The sequence below is a fragment of the Leucopleurus acutus genome (assembly GCF_964270905.1).
Source record: "Leucopleurus acutus genome assembly, chromosome: 20".
Lineage (NCBI taxonomy): Eukaryota > Metazoa > Chordata > Mammalia > Artiodactyla > Delphinidae > Leucopleurus > Leucopleurus acutus.
The window spans coordinates 51,265,592-51,283,705 of NC_139162.1; the positions used below are offsets into that span (position 1 = coordinate 51,265,592).

At 55.0% G+C, this 18,114-nt stretch overlaps 1 protein-coding gene across 1 annotated transcript; it reads left to right on the top strand.

Moving 5' to 3' along the window:
• The first annotated feature begins 137 nt into the window (after window positions 1–137).
• Window positions 138–17,899, top strand: EHD2 (EH domain containing 2). Its single transcript, XM_082862365.1, has 6 exons — window positions 138–240; window positions 2,256–2,716; window positions 3,073–3,170; window positions 7,133–7,545; window positions 13,361–13,525; window positions 16,183–17,899. Exons 2-6 carry the CDS (start codon window positions 2,313–2,315, stop codon window positions 16,732–16,734), a joined length of 1,632 nt encoding a protein of 543 aa, XP_082718491.1. The 5' UTR covers window positions 138–240; window positions 2,256–2,312; the 3' UTR covers window positions 16,735–17,899.
• The last annotated feature ends 215 nt before the right edge of the window (window positions 17,900–18,114 follow it).

The following is an 18,114-nucleotide window of genomic DNA, read 5'->3' on the forward strand; positions in this document are numbered from 1 at the left end:
GCCCTGCCACTCCCCACCGGGGGGCGCCAGAGGCCCGGCGCCCGGTTTCGTGGGGGGTGCGGGGGGGTGCGGGGGCGCCTTGTCCCGCCCCTCCCGTCCCTCCTCCCTGCTCTCGGCCCCACCCGGCTCAGACGGCTCCGGACTGGACCGCGAGCACAGGCCGATCCGCGGGCGCCTTGAATCCCCGCGGGACCCCCGCCCAGCTCGTCCGCCCGGTCCAGCCGCCTGCGCGCCCCATCGGTGAGTGGTCCCCGACTGCAGATGTCGCCTCCCAGCCTCCGCCCGCGGAGCCCCCGAGTCTGCCTTGGCTCTGAGTTATCTCCCTGCTCGCCAAAGACCCTCAGTCCCCACCCCAGTCACTGTGTAACGGTCTCCCGGGTCTCCCCACTCCCTTCCGAAACCTCCCTGTCTCCCCCACTCCCCCCAGCCCCTTCCAGTCTTAACAGTGTCCCCCACTCTCCTCCTCCCTTCCAGTGTCTCCCACTCCCTCATCCTCTCAGCCAGAGGGGATCCCCTCCTTGGGGTCTCCCTCCACCGTCCTCATCCATCTCTGTCCTATTTGGTCCCTCCTCCCACCCACAAGCTCCTTTCCTACCTCACCAACCCGATCGCCTGTCCAGTCAACCCCAAAGCGGCCTCCCCAAGATGTCCCCCAGGTCCCTCCCTGCACAGGGCACCACCCAGGGCTCCCTCCCTCTGCCAACATCCCAGGTCCTGGCTCCAGCCTCTCCTTCACCTCTCTGGCATACCTTCCCCGAATTCTTTTCCTTTTTTTTTTTTTTTAAGTATCATTATGATTTTATGTATTTTAACATATTTGATTTGCAGTTATTTTTGATGTTCAAATCGTCCCATCTCTGGCCGGCGGGAGTCCTGTCTAGCTGAGTCTGTGTCCCTGTGACATGCCCCGTCTGTGTTTGAGCACGTCCCCACTGTCTGACCCAGGCTCACTTGTTCTTACCCGACCTCAGCCCCAGAATCAGCCATTTCTTCAAGAAGCCTCAGTTTCTCTTTTAGTGGAAAATGGTATTTAGAGACTCCAGTCTGACGAAAAGTTGGTTCTGTGAAAAGATCAGTGCAATTATAAACATCCAATTAGACTGATCAAGGGGGAAAAAGAAAGAAAGAGCAGACTGATATCAGGAATGAAAGAGGGGACATCACTACAGATCCTACAGAGCATGAAAGGATAGTAAGGAAAGGTAGAGAACATGATCTGGGCGCTGCAAGGGCTCACTGCTGCTGGGTTGGTAGTTATTTCTCTCCCTAACTCCTTAGACCTATGATAGGAGTGCAGGATCTGCGGTCAGGTGGCCTGGAGTCCCAGCTTGAGCACTTTCTAGCAAAGTGATCTTGGGCAAGTTATTGCTATCTTCTTGAACCTACATTTCCTTGTCAGAAGAGTGGGGATAATAACAGCCCCACCTGACAAGGTTTTTGTGAAGATTAAATGAGTTAGAGCAGTGTCTGGCATGCAGTGATCGTAAATGTTACATTCTTGTGAATGCCCAAGCCCCATCACGATCTGGGGGGACCCAGGCAGTCGTTCAGAGTCGTTTCTCATCCTTGTGCCCATGTGTCCAGCCACTCTGTCCATCCATTCCACAGCTCCAGGTCATGATATTCCCCACCCTCTCTGCCTAAATGCCCTTGTCATGCCCACTCTTTAGGGAGCAGCTCAAAAGGCAGCCCCGCCAGAGCTTTCCCAATCCTGTGGTTGGCTCACCACGTCCCCCTCTGGTGCCTACAAGTCCACTTGCCCGGCATTTCCCAAGCATCATTGACTGCTTGGTGCCCAGGTTCTGTCCTCACTGGAGGCTCTGACTGTGCGGGGCCGGGGGGAGGGGGGTGGACTGGTCTCTGAAGTATTTTTGCATTCATAGCTCTTGACACATGGTGTGATTTCAGTGAAAATGTGCAAAATAATGGGAGGGGTGGAGGAGAAAGAAAAAAGATGAAGGAATACACTTCTTCCAATCAGCTTCTGCATCGTTCCCTTTGTGTATCTCTTGGTCTTCCACCATCAATCCCCCTTCTTCAATCATGCCATTGTTACTCTGTTTCTCGTCCTCCAGCTGGAATAATCACCTTCCTCCTTCAGCCATCAAACTCCTGCCATCCACCAACAGTGCTCTAAGAAGCTCCCCTTCCCTACCCATTCCACCATCTTTCTGCATCTATTCGACCTCCTGGCTCTCTTTCTTCTCCACCTCTTCCTCCAGGCAGTCCCCCATCAACATCCTCTCCTCCCACAGGTAGCTCTCCCCCTGTGCATCTCCATCAGCGAGCTCAGCAGGCAGTGCGCAGCCACCATGTTCAGCTGGCTGAAGCGGGGCGGGGCTCGGGGTCAGCAGCCCGAGGCCATCCGCACGGTGACCTCAGCCCTCAAGGAGCTGTACCGTGAAAAACTGCTGCCTCTCGAGGAGCACTACCGCTTCGGGGCCTTCCATTCACCAGCCCTGGAGGATGCTGACTTTGACGGCAAGCCCATGGTGCTGGTGGCCGGCCAGTACAGCACGGGCAAGACCAGCTTCATCCAGTACCTGCTGGAGCAGGAGGTGCCCGGCTCCCGGGTCGGGCCCGAGCCCACCACCGACTGCTTCGTGGCCGTCATGCATGGTGACACCGAGGGCATCGTGCCTGGCAACGCCCTCGTCGTTGACCCAGACAAACCCTTCCGCAAACTCAACCCCTTTGGAAACACCTTCCTCAACAGGTGTGCGGCCAAGAGCCAGGAGTGCATCTTCCTGTCCCTAGCCCCCAACCCTGCCCCATCCCTGTCTGTGTGTCTCTCCTTTTCAGCCCCAATTCCCTTCTCTCTACTAGATCCTTCCTCTTCCTGCCTTCTCTAGGGGAGCAGTTAAGCCAGGGACGCATGGGTTCAACCGCTGTCTAGCTGGGTGGCCTTGGGCAAGTGACTTAACCTCTCTGTTTCTCTCCTATCCTCATCTGGAAAATGGGGATAACCATCCCTGAACCTGATTCTCCTCGGTGCAGTCCTGGGTTCCCTTCTTATGTGTCCTCTCCTCCCGCCCCTCCCTGCACTGACCCCTGACCTTCCCTCTACCCCAGGTTCATGTGCGCCCAGCTCCCCAATCAGGTCCTGGAGAGCATTAGTATCATCGACACCCCAGGCATCCTGTCGGGGGCCAAACAGAGAGTGAGCCGCGGTGAGTGAGGCCCGGATCTCTGGGTCTGAGGGGGGAGGGGCTGGGGGCCTGGACTTTTGGGTCTGAGGCGGGAGGGTCCCAGGGTCTCTGCTAGGACTTGGGCCTGTGTCCGCGGGCCCTGAGCTGGTGGGGTAGCAGAAGGGAGCTGGTGGAAGGCTGTGATTCCTCCATGTTGGCACACGTTGAAGGGTGGGGGAGGCGTGTGGGTGAACACGTGCGAACGGGCTGCAGTTGCATATCTGGGTGGGTCTGGAGGATGGAGGGGGAGAGATCAAGAGAGGCAGAGAGAGACACACAAAGTCAAAGATGGACAGAGATTCAGAGGGCGAGGCAGAGATACAGAGAGACAGGAGACCCAGCGAGGAGGCCGAGCCGGGCAGGCAGGCCCTGGGCCCGTGTGAGCTCTTGGCTCTGCGTCTGGGCCCCAGATGGGGCTGAGCAGGACCTGGGAAGGGGAATCTGGGCGGGCGCCAAGGGCGGCCTGGAATTTATAAACAGCTGTGCAGGGGGAGCGTAGAGGGGAGGGGGTGCATTCCAGCGGGGCCTCCGAGGGAGCCCGGCCCCCACCCTCATTCCACCCAGCATTTCTGTCCCCTTCCACCCCTGTCCCACAAGGCCTCGGAGGCCAGAAACTGGGGCAAAGGAGGCTGCAGTGTGGGGCAGAGGGGAGTGGGAGGCCACTGCAGGGAGGCAAGGAGGCTGGGCCCCGGGGGGAGGGCGCGGACGGTTCCGGGAGTCCCTGGCCGCTGCCCAGGAGGCGCTGTTCCCCGGAAGAGAGGCAGGAGGCAGCTGCAGAAGCAATGGTGGGGGTGGGGAGCTTGGGGCGTGGGCCTGGGAGAGTCGGAGGGGAGGGAGGCTCCAAGCCAGGGCAGGGGTGCAGGGTGGGAGCCCAAAGGAAGTGGGGAAGAGCAGAGAACAGGGTCTCCTTCCCTTTCAGCAGAGGTAGGGGAAGAGGAGAGTCCGCCCATCTGTCTGTAAGGGTGTGTGTGTGTGAGTGTCTGGGAGTTTGTGCCCACGATTGTGGCAGGGTGTGACTTTGTGTGCAGCTCTGAGGGACTCCGGGGGTCTTTGTGGGATTGTGTGGGACAGTGACTGGTGGTGTTTCCATATGTGGTTGTATTGTGAAATGTGTGTGTGAGCGTGTTGGGCAAGGGAACTCTTCTGTGACTGTGTGGATCATGTAGTGTGTGTCTTGGAAAGTGTGTAATTGTGGGTGTGACTCTGAGGTGTCAGGGCTGTGCTTGGGATTGTACCTGTGTGTGACCGTGTAGGAAGGACTAAGGGGATTTTGTTGGATTGGGTGTGACCACATGCGATTGTATCTCTGTATACAGTCGTGCCCTTGTGTGTACAGTGAGGGGGTGTGTGTGTGTATGTGCGTGAGTGTATCTTTTGTGTAACTACATATGATTGTGTCTCTACTTTGGTGCGTGTGCACGTGTGCACGGCCTTGCGTGTGCCCGCTGCTCTTACTCTGTGCGGGTCTCACAACGTCTTTGCAGTTGCGTGACCACGGATATCAGTGTAGGTTCCAGATTGCGAGCGGGGGTGTGTTTGGGAGTGTGCATCTTGTAGTGTGCGGCTCTGATGGTGTCCAGGTGTACGCTCCTGAGTGCACGAGTGTGTGTGTGCACGTGTGTGTGCATGTGTGTGTGCACTGGTGGAGCATGCGGCCTCTGCCTGGAATATCTGTGAAGGCCACACGTGTGTGATTGTAGCAGAGTGGAGCCTTCTGGCGGGGTTCAGATCTGGCCTCTGCTCCTCCTAAACTGTGGGACCTTGGCTGAGCCACTTAACCTCTCCAGGCCTCAGTTTTCTCATCTGTAGAACGGGAACGTGATAGTATCAGCCTCATAGGTTGCCCTGAGGGTTCAATTTAAATGTCGGAATGTGTGAAGCGCCTAGAGCAGTATTTGGCACACACAGGGTGCTATGGAAGTGCCCGTGATGACTGCTTTTCCTCTGCAAGGCTGTCGTTGTGCGCCCCCGGGCGCCTCTCTGCCACGTCTCCCGTTCCCGCGCTGACTCAACCTCCCTCCCTCTGTCCCTCCCTGCATGAGACACACTTTCCAAAGCCGGGGCCGCTGTGTGTGTTTGTGTAGACATCGGGGAGGGAGGAGGGGCCCCAGCTGCTGGTGACCTGGCCCTTTCTCCCCGCAAAACAGTGTCACCCACGCCCACCGCATCCCATCCAGTCCCCAGTGGCTGCAGGAGCCTGCTTCCTCCCATGCAGGATTGGCCTGGCACCAGCTCCCCAGCAGAGCGTGGAGGCCCACGGGGCTGCTGCTCTGTTGCTTCCTACCTGCGTATCTGGAGTAAATCCCTTAACCTCTCTGTTCCTCAGTTTCCCCTTTTGGAAAATGGGGGTCATAAGGGTGCCTGTCTCCTGGGGTCGTTTTGAAGATTCAATAAGTTGCATCGGGAAGGGCATGAGGTGACTTCGGGTGAATCAGCGATGGCTCCCTGTTCTGCCCGTTAACTCCTCCATCCCCCAGGTTGCCACTCTGTTCCCTCCTCCTGGAAGCCCTCCCTGACCACCCAGGCTGGGTCAGGCGCTCCCCTCTGGGCTGCTGCATCCCAGCCTGACCACTCTGGACTGTGAGCCCAGTAAGGACAGACCTGGGGCTGCCTGAGCCACACTGTGTCCCCAGCACAGAGCAGGCGGCTCTGGGCGTGGCTCCTGGATGACCCCCCCAGCGGTGTCTCACAGGCATCATGAGTAATGTTTGTTGAGAGCTTACCATGCGCCTAGCACCGTTTTTTTTAATGAGTTTTATTGTGGTATAATTTACATGCCTAAAGCTCACTCATTTTAAGTGTATAGTTCAGTGCCAGGCACTGTTTAAGCTCTTTATATATCTTAGCTCATGTGTATTACTTAAAAATTTTTTTTTAATTTTATTTATTTGGCCGTGTGGCATGTGGGATCTTAGTTCCCCCACCAGGGATCGAACCCGCGCCGCCTGCATTGGAAGCAAGGAGTCTTAACCACTGGGCCACCAGGGAAGTCCCCTCATGTGTATTCTTTTAATCTTCACACAGTTCTAGGAGGTAGGTCCTACGATGATTTCCATTTTACTGAGGAGGAAACAGAGGTTCAGAGAGGTTACCTGCTTGCTTTAGGTCACCTAGCTGATGGGGGCAGAGCCGGGATTCAAACGCGGGTCTTCCCAACTGCCAAGTCGGGGGGTCTCAACTGCTCCTCTCTCCCAAGCATCACTTGTTGCTGAATGAATGAGCGAACAAGCAAAACAGCAAACAGCGTGAATGAATGAGTGCGTGAGGAAATGAAAGGTGAAAGGAATGAATGGATGGACCCAGGAGCCAGCTGTTGGGATGGGTGCCCCACGAAGGCAAGGACCTTGTCTGATGTTCTCTGTGGGACCCCCCAGTGCCCAGGACAGGGCCTGGCACACAGAAGACTCAGTAAATGTTGTGAATAAATTTAAAATATTTAACATCTGCTATGGCAAGAGCATAACCAGGGCCCGAGTGAAATCTTTAGTTGCTGGATGGTGGGGAGATCTGACAGATCCTGGGGAGGGGCTGGGGTGACGGAGGCACTTGGGGGCCTTGCGGGGGGTAGGGGTGGTGGGTTGTCCATAGAAGCACAGGGAGTCTATTAGGTACACTCGAGTGTTTCAATCACTGGGCCAATGCCCGCTGCTAATATCTGCCTAAAGAATGAATGAAAAAGGGGAGGGTGTGATTGTCGCCTGTAGTAGATGGCTTGAGAGACGGGGGGCCAGAGTGATGGGGGAAATTCTGAAGGCTGTGGAGACAGAGCTGTGGGGCACTCTCGGGGCCTCAGCTGTTTCTCACAGACAAAAATTTCGAAGGTTAACAACCTGAACATCCGGTACAGTCTAACTTGAGTCCAAAGGAACGGCTGCATCCCCGTGGCTGGAGGCTCGGGTGCTGACCTCTGCCCCCGGCGCCCATGTATCACCCCCTCCCCCTAGGCTACGACTTCCCGGCCGTGCTGCGCTGGTTCGCCGAGCGCGTGGACCTCATCATCCTACTCTTCGATGCCCACAAGCTGGAGATCTCAGACGAGTTCTCGGAGGCCATCGGCGCCCTGCGAGGCCATGAGGACAAGATCCGTGTGGTGCTCAACAAGGCCGACATGGTGGAGACGCAGCAGCTGATGCGCGTCTATGGGGCGCTCATGTGGGCGCTGGGCAAGGTGGTGGGCACGCCCGAGGTGCTGCGCGTCTACATCGGCTCCTTCTGGTCCCAGCCCCTCCTGGTACCCGACAACCGGCGCCTCTTCGAGCTGGAGGAGCAGGACCTCTTCCGCGACATCCAGGGCCTGCCGCGCCACGCCGCACTGCGCAAGCTCAACGATCTGGTGAAGAGGGCCCGGCTGGTGCGGGTGAGCAGTGATGGGGGGCTGGCTGAGCAGTAACCGGGGCTGGGGAGGCAGCAGCGGCAGCTCTTGCCTTTCCTCTGATCCTCCCCTACGTGACTGCTGGTCCCTGGCATCAACTCTCTGATTAGTTAAGTTCTCTAATCTGAGAAAGTTCTCCTGCTGTGCCTGGCCCTGTGCCGGGTGGTGCTGGGAACACAGCAGTGACCAAGGCAGTCCAGGGGAGAAGACCACCGCATCCCCAGACAGTGACCATCCGACATGGTCAGGGCTGAGACTGGGGAGCCCAGGGGAAATCCAGGAGGGCTTCTTGGAGGAGAGGGCATCTGAGCTGCCAACTGGAGGATGAGGAGGACAAAGAGGGGAAGAGATTCTAGAAAGCAGGACCAGCAAGTGCGTGGACTGGAGATGAGAACATGGCCAGTTCAAGGAAGAGGAAAAGATGTCAGTGTTGAAGCCAGTGTAGACAGTGGGAGTAACTGAATCTGAGGCTAGGGGCAGGGGTGGGGTGGGGTGGGTGAGAGATCACCCAGGGCTGTGGCCTGGAACTTGTGCTTTGTCCTGAGGGCACTGGGGAGCCATGGAAGGATTCAGAGCAGGGGAGGGACAGGGTCAGACTCTAGCTGCCTTCTGGAGGGTGGATTCAAGGGCAGTGAGACTCGGCTCCCAGACCAGGGAGGAGGCTGGGGATTGAGGGTCAAGGAGGAGCCTGGATCAGGACAGGGCCTCCGGGACTGGGAGGGCAGAGCACTGGTTTAAGAGCGTTTTGGAGGACGAATGGAACATTCACAGGGGAGGCTGCCTGCCAGGGTGGAGGTGGGGCAGGAAGCCGGGCAGGCAGGGAGGCCTGGAAGGTTATGGGGGATGGAGGAGCCTGAGGTGTTGGTTTAAGGAGCTGCAGAGAGGGGGTGAGTCAGAGCCCCACCCCCACCCCAGGAATCCTCCTTGGGAGGGAGCCGCCCAGTGTGGTCGGCTCCTGAGGGCTCCAGAATCCACCTTTCTCTCGTCCTCTGCCCCGGCCCTGGACTGTCTCCGTCTGTCTTTCTGTCTCTCTCTGTGTGTGTCTCTCTCTACATCTCATTTCTACCTCTTTCTCAGTTTCTCTCTCTCCCTTATTGTCTCTCTTTTTTTCCTCTTCTCTTCCCTCATTCATTCTCTTTTCTCTCTCTCTTTCTCCGTTCTCCCTCTCTCAGTCCTCCCTCCCTCAGTCTCCCCCTGGGTCACCCTCTTCCCCTACGGACCCCGGTCCCCCAGGTCCCTCGGGGAAGCAGACAGCAGCGGGAGGGGGAGCCCAGGGTCCCTGGGACCCAGGGGTGGGGTGGGGCCGGACACCTGGTGCCCCCGCCACGCAGGAGGTGGCTCCGGAAACCCAGACAAACCCCGGAGTCCGGGACCCGCGCCCCGGCCCACCCCGCCCACCCACGTTATCTCTTCCTGGCACCTTCCGCGGCTTCCTCTCTGGAAAAGCCATTAGTGCCTGGCCTCCTCCTGTCTTCTGGGTTCCCGAGGAGCCGCCCTTAGGCCCCGTCCCCTCTCCCCGTTGGCCCGCTCTCGCAGGCCCCACCCACCGGCCTGGCCACACCCCTGCCCTGATTGGCCTTCTCAGACCTGCAGACCACTCCTTCCCCTTCCTCCTGCAAATCCGTCTATGGCTCCCCAGTGCCAATCAAGACACAGGGTCTACAATGACCAAGCCTTGTTGCTTCTCCCCTGCCCCGTGTCACCCGCTCATCCCCCACGTGTGATTCTGCCACACTTGGTCCAGCCATCAAACAACAGCACACACCGTTTACCTCCCCATATGCTCTCCCCCAACAGTACAAGGCCTTTCCGCACTCTCGGTAACTACCCCTCTGTGCCTCAGTTTCCCTGTCTGTCCCAGTGTCCGATGTGGATGAGTCCTCTGGCTCTGCCCGTTGGTTGAAGTGGCAGCTGCTGCTAGAAGGGACGATTTCACTGTGCTGTGACACTTGAGGCCAGGGTCTTGGGAGGTTCTGATTCTAAGGAGACCAGGATGCCGTGAACCTTCATACCGAGCTCGCTGAGGTGACTCGATAGCATTGATTCAACAAACAATTATTGAGCACCTACAATGTGCTCCTGCACTGTTCTAGGTCCTGGGGATAGAGCAGGGAACAAAACCAGATAAAGTTTCTTTTCTTGTAGAATTGCTTTTTAATTGGGAAGTGGATGTTAAACAAATTAATCTCTAATATTATATTGTATGTAATAAGGATTATGAAGAAAAATGAAGCAGAGAGACTGGTGAGAGGCTACTTTAGGGTCATTGGGGAGGGTCTCCTGGAGTAGGCGATATTTGAGCAGAGGTCTGAAGGAGGGGAAGGGGTGAGCAGAGTGGAGATCTGGGGGAGACCATACCCAGGCAGAGGGAACAGCAAGCGCAAACGCCCTGAGGCCGGGACGTGCTTGAACGAGGAGCCCAGGGTGGTGGAGATGGGAGATGAGGATTCAGAGCCAGCCAAGGTACCACCAAAATGTTTAGCATTCTAAACCTATGACTCATTAAAAGGACTTTTTATTTTTAACGTCTTTATTGGAGTATAATTGCTTTACAATGGTGTGCTAGTTTCTGCTTTATAACAAAGTGGATCAGCTATACATATACATATGTTCCCATATCTCATCCTTCTTGCGTCTCCCTCCCACCCTCCCTATCCCACCCCTCCAGGCGGTCACACAGCACCGAGCTGATCTCCCTGCGCGATGCAGCCGCTCCCCACTAGCTCTCTATTTTACATTTGGTAGTGTATATATGTCCATGCCACTGTCTCACTTCATCCCAGCTTACCCTTTCCCCCTCCCCGTGTCCTCAAGTCCTACATCTTCATATCTGCGTCTTTATTCCTGTCCTGCCTCTAGGTTCTTCACTAAAAGGACTTTTTAACGAGTGCTTTTAATTGAACATTTAAGACCATCTCATGGGAAGGCACTCATGTCTGTCAAACGTGCCCCCTCCCACCTCTGACCCCAATGGCTCTCAGGTCCTCTTCCTTGCAGGTAACCCCCGTGAGTAGTTTCTTGTGTCTTTTTCCAGATACATTCTATTTTTATTTAAGCCTATCCATTTAATTATTGAGCTTCCTATTAAAAATAGGACATATGAATGGTCATTTTTTTTCTCTCCTTGCTTTCTTTTTTTAATAAAAATATTTATTTATTTATTTATTTGGCTGCGGCGGGTCTTAGTTGCGGCGTGAGGGGTCTTCGTGGCGGCGTGTGGGATCTTCAGTTGCGGCACGTGGGACCTTTTAGTTGCAGCATGTGGGATCTAGTTCCCTGACCAGGGATCGAACCCGGGCACCCTGCATTGGGAGTGCAGAGTCCCAGCCCCTGGACCACCAGGGAAGTCCCCTCCTTGTTTGCTTTTCGATAACTTATGAGATCGTGGCTCAAAGGTTCTCAAGTTCATTGGTTTATTCCACAAATATTTCTTGAGTCTTTTCTCTGCACACTGTGCCGGCGCTGGGGACAGAGGGAACAGACAAGGTCCCAGCCCTCCTGAAGCTCACATTCTGATGGAAGGAGACAGAATAAGTAAACTAACAGATAAATGAAATAATGATGAATTGTGATAAGTGCTGTGAATGAAACAATAAAAGTAAAGGTAGAAAGGAATTGGATGGTGGTGCTTGCGGCACCTGCTTCCCATAGGATGGCCTCTGTGAGGAGGTGACGTCAAAAGGAAGCTGAAGGAGCCAGTTGTTGGGAGACTAGGGCAGAGTTCCAGGTGGGGAGTAGCACGTGCAAAGGCCCTGAGGTAGGAAAGTGCTTGGCATGCTGATAAAAAAAGGACGGCAGGTGAGGAAGCTGGAGCAGATGGAGGGAGATAAAGTTGCATGAAGTGGGAGGAGCCAAGTCGTGTAGAGCAGTCTCAGGCCCTCATTACACTCTTAAAAATTATTGAGGCCCTTGGGCTTCCCTGGTGGCGCAGTGGTTGAGAGTCCGCCTGCCGATGCAGCGGACATGGGTTCGTGCCCCGGTCCGGGAAGATCCCACATGCCGCGGAGCGGCTGGGCCCGTGAGCCATGGCCGCTGAGCCTGTGCATCCGGAGCCTGTGCTCCGCAGCGGGAGAGGCCACAGCAGTGAGAGGCCCGTGTACCGCAAAAAAAAAAAAAAATTATTGAGGCCCCCCAAGAGTTTGTATGTACACGGATTAAATCTTTCTAAATTAACCATATTAGAAGTTAAAACTGAGGGTATCCCCTGGCGGTCCAGTGACTAGGACTCAGCACTTTCACTGCCATGGCCTGGATTCAATCCCTTATCGGGGAACTAAGATCCCACAAGCCTCGCGTTATATCCAAAAACAAAACAAAACAAAAAACAGTAAGTTAATACTGAGAAAATGTTTCATATTTATGTCTCTCATAATATTAATTAACCAACAATACTTATATAATTTTTTATTTCGGCTGTGCCGCATGGCTTGCGAGATCTTAGTTCCCCGACCAGGCATCAAACCTGTGCCCTCAGCAGTGAGAGCACAGAGTCCTAACCACTGTACCGCCAGGGAATTCCCAAACAATACTTATATCCTTATTAATAAGTAACATTTATTATAAATGTTACCTATACATTTTGATCATGTCGATGTATACTAATGAACAGATATTGATAATAATTAACATTGTAAGATCATTTAAAATAGCGAGAAAAAATCTACTACCTGTTAACCTAAGTAACAGATGTTGTATGAAAATTAACTGTTTTCCAAACCCAAAAAAAAACCCAACTTAGGGAGGACAGTGGCCCTGTTTTACATGTTTGCAAATCTCCTTAATGTCTGGCTTCAGAGGAGACATCTGGATTTGCGCATCTGTTTCTGCAGTCAATTGCAATATCTTTTAGCCTTTAAAAACTCGACTGTCCACTGGGGAGGAAATGAGAGTAAAAAGACACACAACACCTTAATATTCTTATGAAAATAGTTTTGAGTCTGCAAACCCCTGAAAGGGTCTCGGGGACCCCCGGGGCCACGCTTTGAGAATTGCTGCAGTAGGACCTTATCAGCTGTGGGAGGAATTTTGCACTTGGATAAGAAGCAAATCGATACATAGTAGCAGTGTCTCATGGTGCCGCACTTGTTCCTTAAAAAAGCAAAACCAAACAAAACAAAAACGACCCTCCAGTTGCTACTTCATGGGGAAAGGATTGGAGGGGCTGGAGGGGCCAGAGGAAAAGCCAGGAGTCCAGTGGGGTGACTGGAGTGTCCCCCCAGGCAAAAGATGGGACTGCTGGGATTGGGGGTGCAGCAACTGAGGTGCAGAGAAATGGAAAAGTAGAAGAGAGATTTAGGAGTTAAAAGGGCTCGCTGATGAAATAGATGTGGCCAGTGAGGAGAGAGAATCAAATCAGGAATATTTTCAGATTTCTGGGCTCCACTGGGTAGGGAGAGGTAGAGGTGCCGTTTGTCTCCCGAGATGGGCACAGCTGAGAGGGGCACAGCTCTGGGAGCTGGACCTGAATTCCATTGCGGGCGTCCTAAGACGGAGCTGTCCAGGAATGTTGACAAGGCAATCAGCTCTGAGTCTTGAGCTCCAGGGAGAGGCCAGGGCTGGTATGTAGGTTTGGCAGTGGACCTGGAGGGATGTTTATGCCACGGGAGGGGCTGAGAGTACCTAGAAGAGATGGGAAGCCCTTGTACCCACGGCAGCAGCAGCTCACCTGTAATTGTTAGAAATGCACATTCTCAGGCCCCACCCCAGACCTAGTGAATCAGAAACTCCGGGCAACCCGTGTTTTAACGAGCCCCGCAGGTGACCATGAGGCAGGCTTAGGTGAGAACTCTCCTCCCCACAGGTTCACACCTACATTATCAGCTACCTGAAGAAGGAGATGCCCTCTGTGTTTGGGAAGGAGAACAAGAAGAAGCAGCTGATCCTTAAGTTGCCCGTCATCTTTGCCAAGATTCAGCTGGAGCATCACATATCTCCCGGCGACTTCCCGGACTGCCAGAAGATGCAGGTGGGAGGCCGCCCAGGAGCAAGGCATCAGGGGTGATGTGATGGGAAGGTTGGCTTCCATGGGCTCCGGGATGGGACCTTGAAGACTAGAGGGATGGATGGCAGGTTCCTGAAAGCACTTCCTGCAAATGATTCTGTGGGAGCGTGGTTTTGTGAATTAAGGGAGTGAACAGCAAACCCAAAGCAACTGTGGCTTCGTTAGGATAGAAGTTTATTTCTCTCCTTCATAAATGTCCTGCAATATGGTCCAGGGCTGGTTTGGTGCTTTACAGAGCCAGGGACCCAGTCTCCTTCTGTCTTAATTCTCCTCCAAGTCTGGCCTCCAGTCCCAAGAACCCCGTCATGGTACAAAATGGCTGTGGAAACTCCAGCCATTGTGTCTGCATTCCAGCCAGCAAGAAGAGGGGGAGGAGCGGGGCGGGAGGGGAAGCTAATGGTACAGTCTCTCTCTTTAAAAACACTTACTAGAACAGTGCTGTCCAATAGTACTTTCCATGGTGACTTTCTATGCCGTGCTGTCCAATGTGGTAGCCATTAGCCACATTAAAACTGAAAGTTTAGGTTTTAGTTTTAACTAATTTAAATTTAAATAACCACATGTGGCTACTGCATTGAACAGGGCAATTCTAGAGTTGCATGTGCAACTCGCGCTGACATCCAATTGGCTAGAACTTAGTCACATGGCCACAGCTGCTGCAAGGGAAGTTGGGAAGTGTAGTCTTTTCTCTAGGTGGCCAGATACCCAGGTAACGTTCAGGGATTCCATACTGAGGAAGAAAGGAAGATGGATATTAGGGGATAACCGGAGGCTCCTCACATGTCCCGGCCTAGGATTAACCAGTGTCGGGGAAAGCACTGAGTCTGGGTGTGGCAGTGTGGGGTAAATGAAGAGCCGCAGGAGGTGGGCAGGGCAGGAGTGACCAATGGACGTGGGGACAGAGGTCCAGGCTCAGGCATGGAGGCAAGGACTAGCGCCCCTAACCCAGCCTCTGTTTTGAGGTTGTGTTAGGCTGATACTGAAAGCCTGTGACCTTTAGGTCTTAGATATTTCTAGTTCAATACTGAACAATTATAATAGAGTGAATTTCCCCTTGGTCACTGACCAGCTCTGTGAACCTGGTCAAGTCACTTAACTTTTTTGAGCCTCAGTTTCTTCAGCTGGAAAATCGGCATCCTGATAGTATCTACCTTGGATGCTTAATTGGCCAGTGTTCGCGACGTCCTTAGACAGTGTCTGGCACAGAGTTTGGGCTGAATCAAGGTTTCTCAGCCTCCACACTCCTGACATTTGGGGCCAGGTAATTCTTTCTTGTAGGGGGTGTCCTGTGCATTGCAGGCTGTTTAGCAGTATCCCTGGCCTCTGTTCACTAGATGCCAGTAGCACCCCCGAGTTGTGACAATCAAAAATGTCTCCAGGGGCTTCCCTGGTGGCGCAGTGGTTAACAGTCCGCCTGCCGATGCAGGGGACACGGGTTCGTGCCCCGGTCCGGGAAGATCCCACATGCCGCAGAGCGGCTGGGCCCGTGAGCCATGGCCGCTGAGCCTGTGTGTCCGGAGCCTGTGCTCCGCAACGGGAGAGGCCACAACAGTGAGAGGCCCACGTACTGCAAAAAAAAAAAAAAAAAAAAAATCTCCAGATATTGCCCACTGTCCCCTGGGGGACACCGTCATCCCTGGTTGAGAGCCGCTGGGCTAGATAAAGAGCAGCTGTGAATATTACGCTGACGTTTATTGAGCACTTCATCCAGATGAATTCATTTCACCTTCCCGCCTCCCAGTGAGGGGAGTGCTAGTTCGCAACCTGTTTTACACATCTGGAAACTGACAGGGAAACCAGAGAGGTCAAGTCACTTGACTGAGGACACACAGCTCCCAAGTGGCAGAGCTGGGTTGGAACCTGGGCAGCCTGGCCCTGGAGTCCTCCGTACTCATCACCATTAATCACGCCCCCGTCTCTTTATGGTCATGATCAGTGGAGCTCTCTGCCTTGGCTCTGGAAATTAATGTGGTGCTGCGATATGGATTGGTCTTTGCTGCAACCCTTCTGGGGCAATCGCTTTAACAGCTGCACGTGTGAGAAGCAGCGTGACCACAAACCCAGCCCTGCAGCGGCTCTAGCACCAGATGACTTCTTGCCCCGGGGGTGGGGGGTAGTCCCAGGATCTCCTGATGACCTGTCCATCCCAAACCTAACCTGCAAATATAGAGCAAGCCGCTTAGCCCTTTCTGTGAGGTGAGGTAACAGAGCCAGCAGGGTGGCAGGAATTGCATTTTCTCAACTTGCATAATGGTGGGGATGCTGACTGGGCAGCTGGGGTACCGTAGAGGGTGGGCAGGACGGAGGGCTGATGGGTGTGCTCTGGTAAAGCCGTGGCTGATGTCAAAATGTTGAAATCCTTCTCTACCAGCTGGTGAAAGGCCCCTGCTCTCCCTACTGTCCAGGGATTCTGGGGTCATGCCTGGCACTGGGTGGGGTGGGGGGCACCGTGGGACCTTGCTGCCCAAGTCTCTTCTGAGTGGTGGGTACCCAAGCGGATTGGGGTGTTCAGATAATCAAATACTTCTGCACCTCTCTGTCAAGAGCTGCCCGGAGCCAGCACGGGGCTGGGGGGCTTCGGGATGGTGCCCCCTGACTTCTCTGTGTTCCCCTCCCCACAGGAGCTGCTGATGGCTCACGACTTCACCAAGTTCCACTCGTTGAAGCCGAAGCTGCTGGAGGCGCTGGATGAGATGCTGACCCACAATATCGCCAAGCTCATGCCGCTGCTCCGGCAGGAGGAGCTGGAGAGCACGGATGTGGGCGTGCAGGGGGGCGCTTTCGAGGGTACGCACATGGGCCCCTTCATAGAGCGGGGGCCCGACGAGGTCCTGGAGGACGGCGAGGAGGGCTCGGATGATGAGGCTGAGTGGGTGGTGACCAAGGACAAGTCCAAATATGATGAGATCTTCTACAACCTGGCGCCGTCCGATGGCAAGCTGAGCGGCACCAAGGCCAAGACCTGGATGGTGGGTACCAAGCTCCCCAACTCTGTGCTGGGCCGCATCTGGAAGCTGAGCGATGTTGACCGAGACGGCATGCTGGACGACGAGGAGTTCGCCCTGGCCAGCCACCTCATCGAGGCCAAGCTCGAGGGCCACGGGCTGCCCACCAACCTGCCCCGCCGCCTGGTGCCACCTTCCAAGCGGCGTCACAAGGGCTCCGCTGAGTGAGCCAGCCGCTGCCTGCCGGCCCTTCCTCCCTCTTGCCCTGCTGTGGCTCCCCAGCTCCGGATGGCTGCACGCACATTCCCACCCTGGCCCACGTGCACCCTGCCTGCCCACTCTCCCAGCTGCAAGGATGGGGGTCCCTCGACAGTGGGGACCAGGGGAGGGGCAAGGCTTCTCTGCCCACCCTTCACACCTCTACCCTCACGTACACTTAGCACATCATTCCGACACTAAAACACACACACACACACACACACACGCATCCATCCATGCTTCATTCATTCAAAAATTTGTTTGAGCACCTACTATGTTCAGGGCTCCTTCTAGGCACTGGGGATTACAGCAGAGAGCAAAACAGACACCTCTATATGCCCTCATGGAGCTGACATTCTCAGGAGAGACCACCTACAGAATCACTCAAACACACAGAGACACACCCCCAGGCCTAACCCGTCTGATCCGTGATTCTGAGCAGGACCCCTCATACGTGAGCGGCCACTTGGTTGAAACGACTAACAGAGGGTCCCCTTGCCCTGCTTCCTCTTGCCCAGCCAGGCGGGGACCCTCCACCCCATGGCGTCCTCAGGTCTTGGCACCACTGGGGGCTCAGGGGGGAGCCACACCTCCTACTTCCTCAGCTGGACCCCTCAGCCCCTCCCCCCAGTTCCTGCCACACCCCTTTCTTTAAGAAGGATCCTCTGCAGACCAAAAACCGCCTTCCATCCCTGCTTCTCCCAGAAGGCGTCCGCTCTGAGGCCTTTCTGTCCTCCACTCACCTGCCCTGGATTGAAAGCCCAGCCTGCGCCCCCCACCTCAGGCTCCCCACAGCTGGTGGTCCGAATTTTAGACTGCTGGGGCACAGGGCCCACCATCAGTCCATATTTAAGTGGAGCCCCTGCCAGATAGGCCCCAGGATGTTATTTTAGTCCCCTTTTCAGGGACGTCGTGGGGGGAGGGGCTCTTGGTGCTACAACCCTCCCTCCCCTCCCCTAAAGGGAACTCTCACCCCCCCCTACACACACACCTTTTCCTGCCTTCACTACGTATTAGTGCTTGACCCTGGTGGGGGACCACACGGAAAAGATGGGGAAGCGCGAAACAGATGGGGACGATGCCCCTCCAGGGTGTTCGCTGGGATTCCCACGCCCATCACCCCTCACCCCGTGCCTGGGAGGGGATTGTGAACGTAATAGCGTTCCCACAGTGCAAATAAAGCCATGGCTTCTTTCTCTGTGGGAGTCAGGCTGTCTTGGGACAGGTTAGAGGTGGGGATCGCTCTCCCCACCAAACCCTCTGGGGAAGGAGAGCCCTGGGCAGAACTTCAGGGGGGTACCCTCCAAGCTCTCAGGGACAGAGGTGGAGGCCGTGACTCAATGCTGCGGG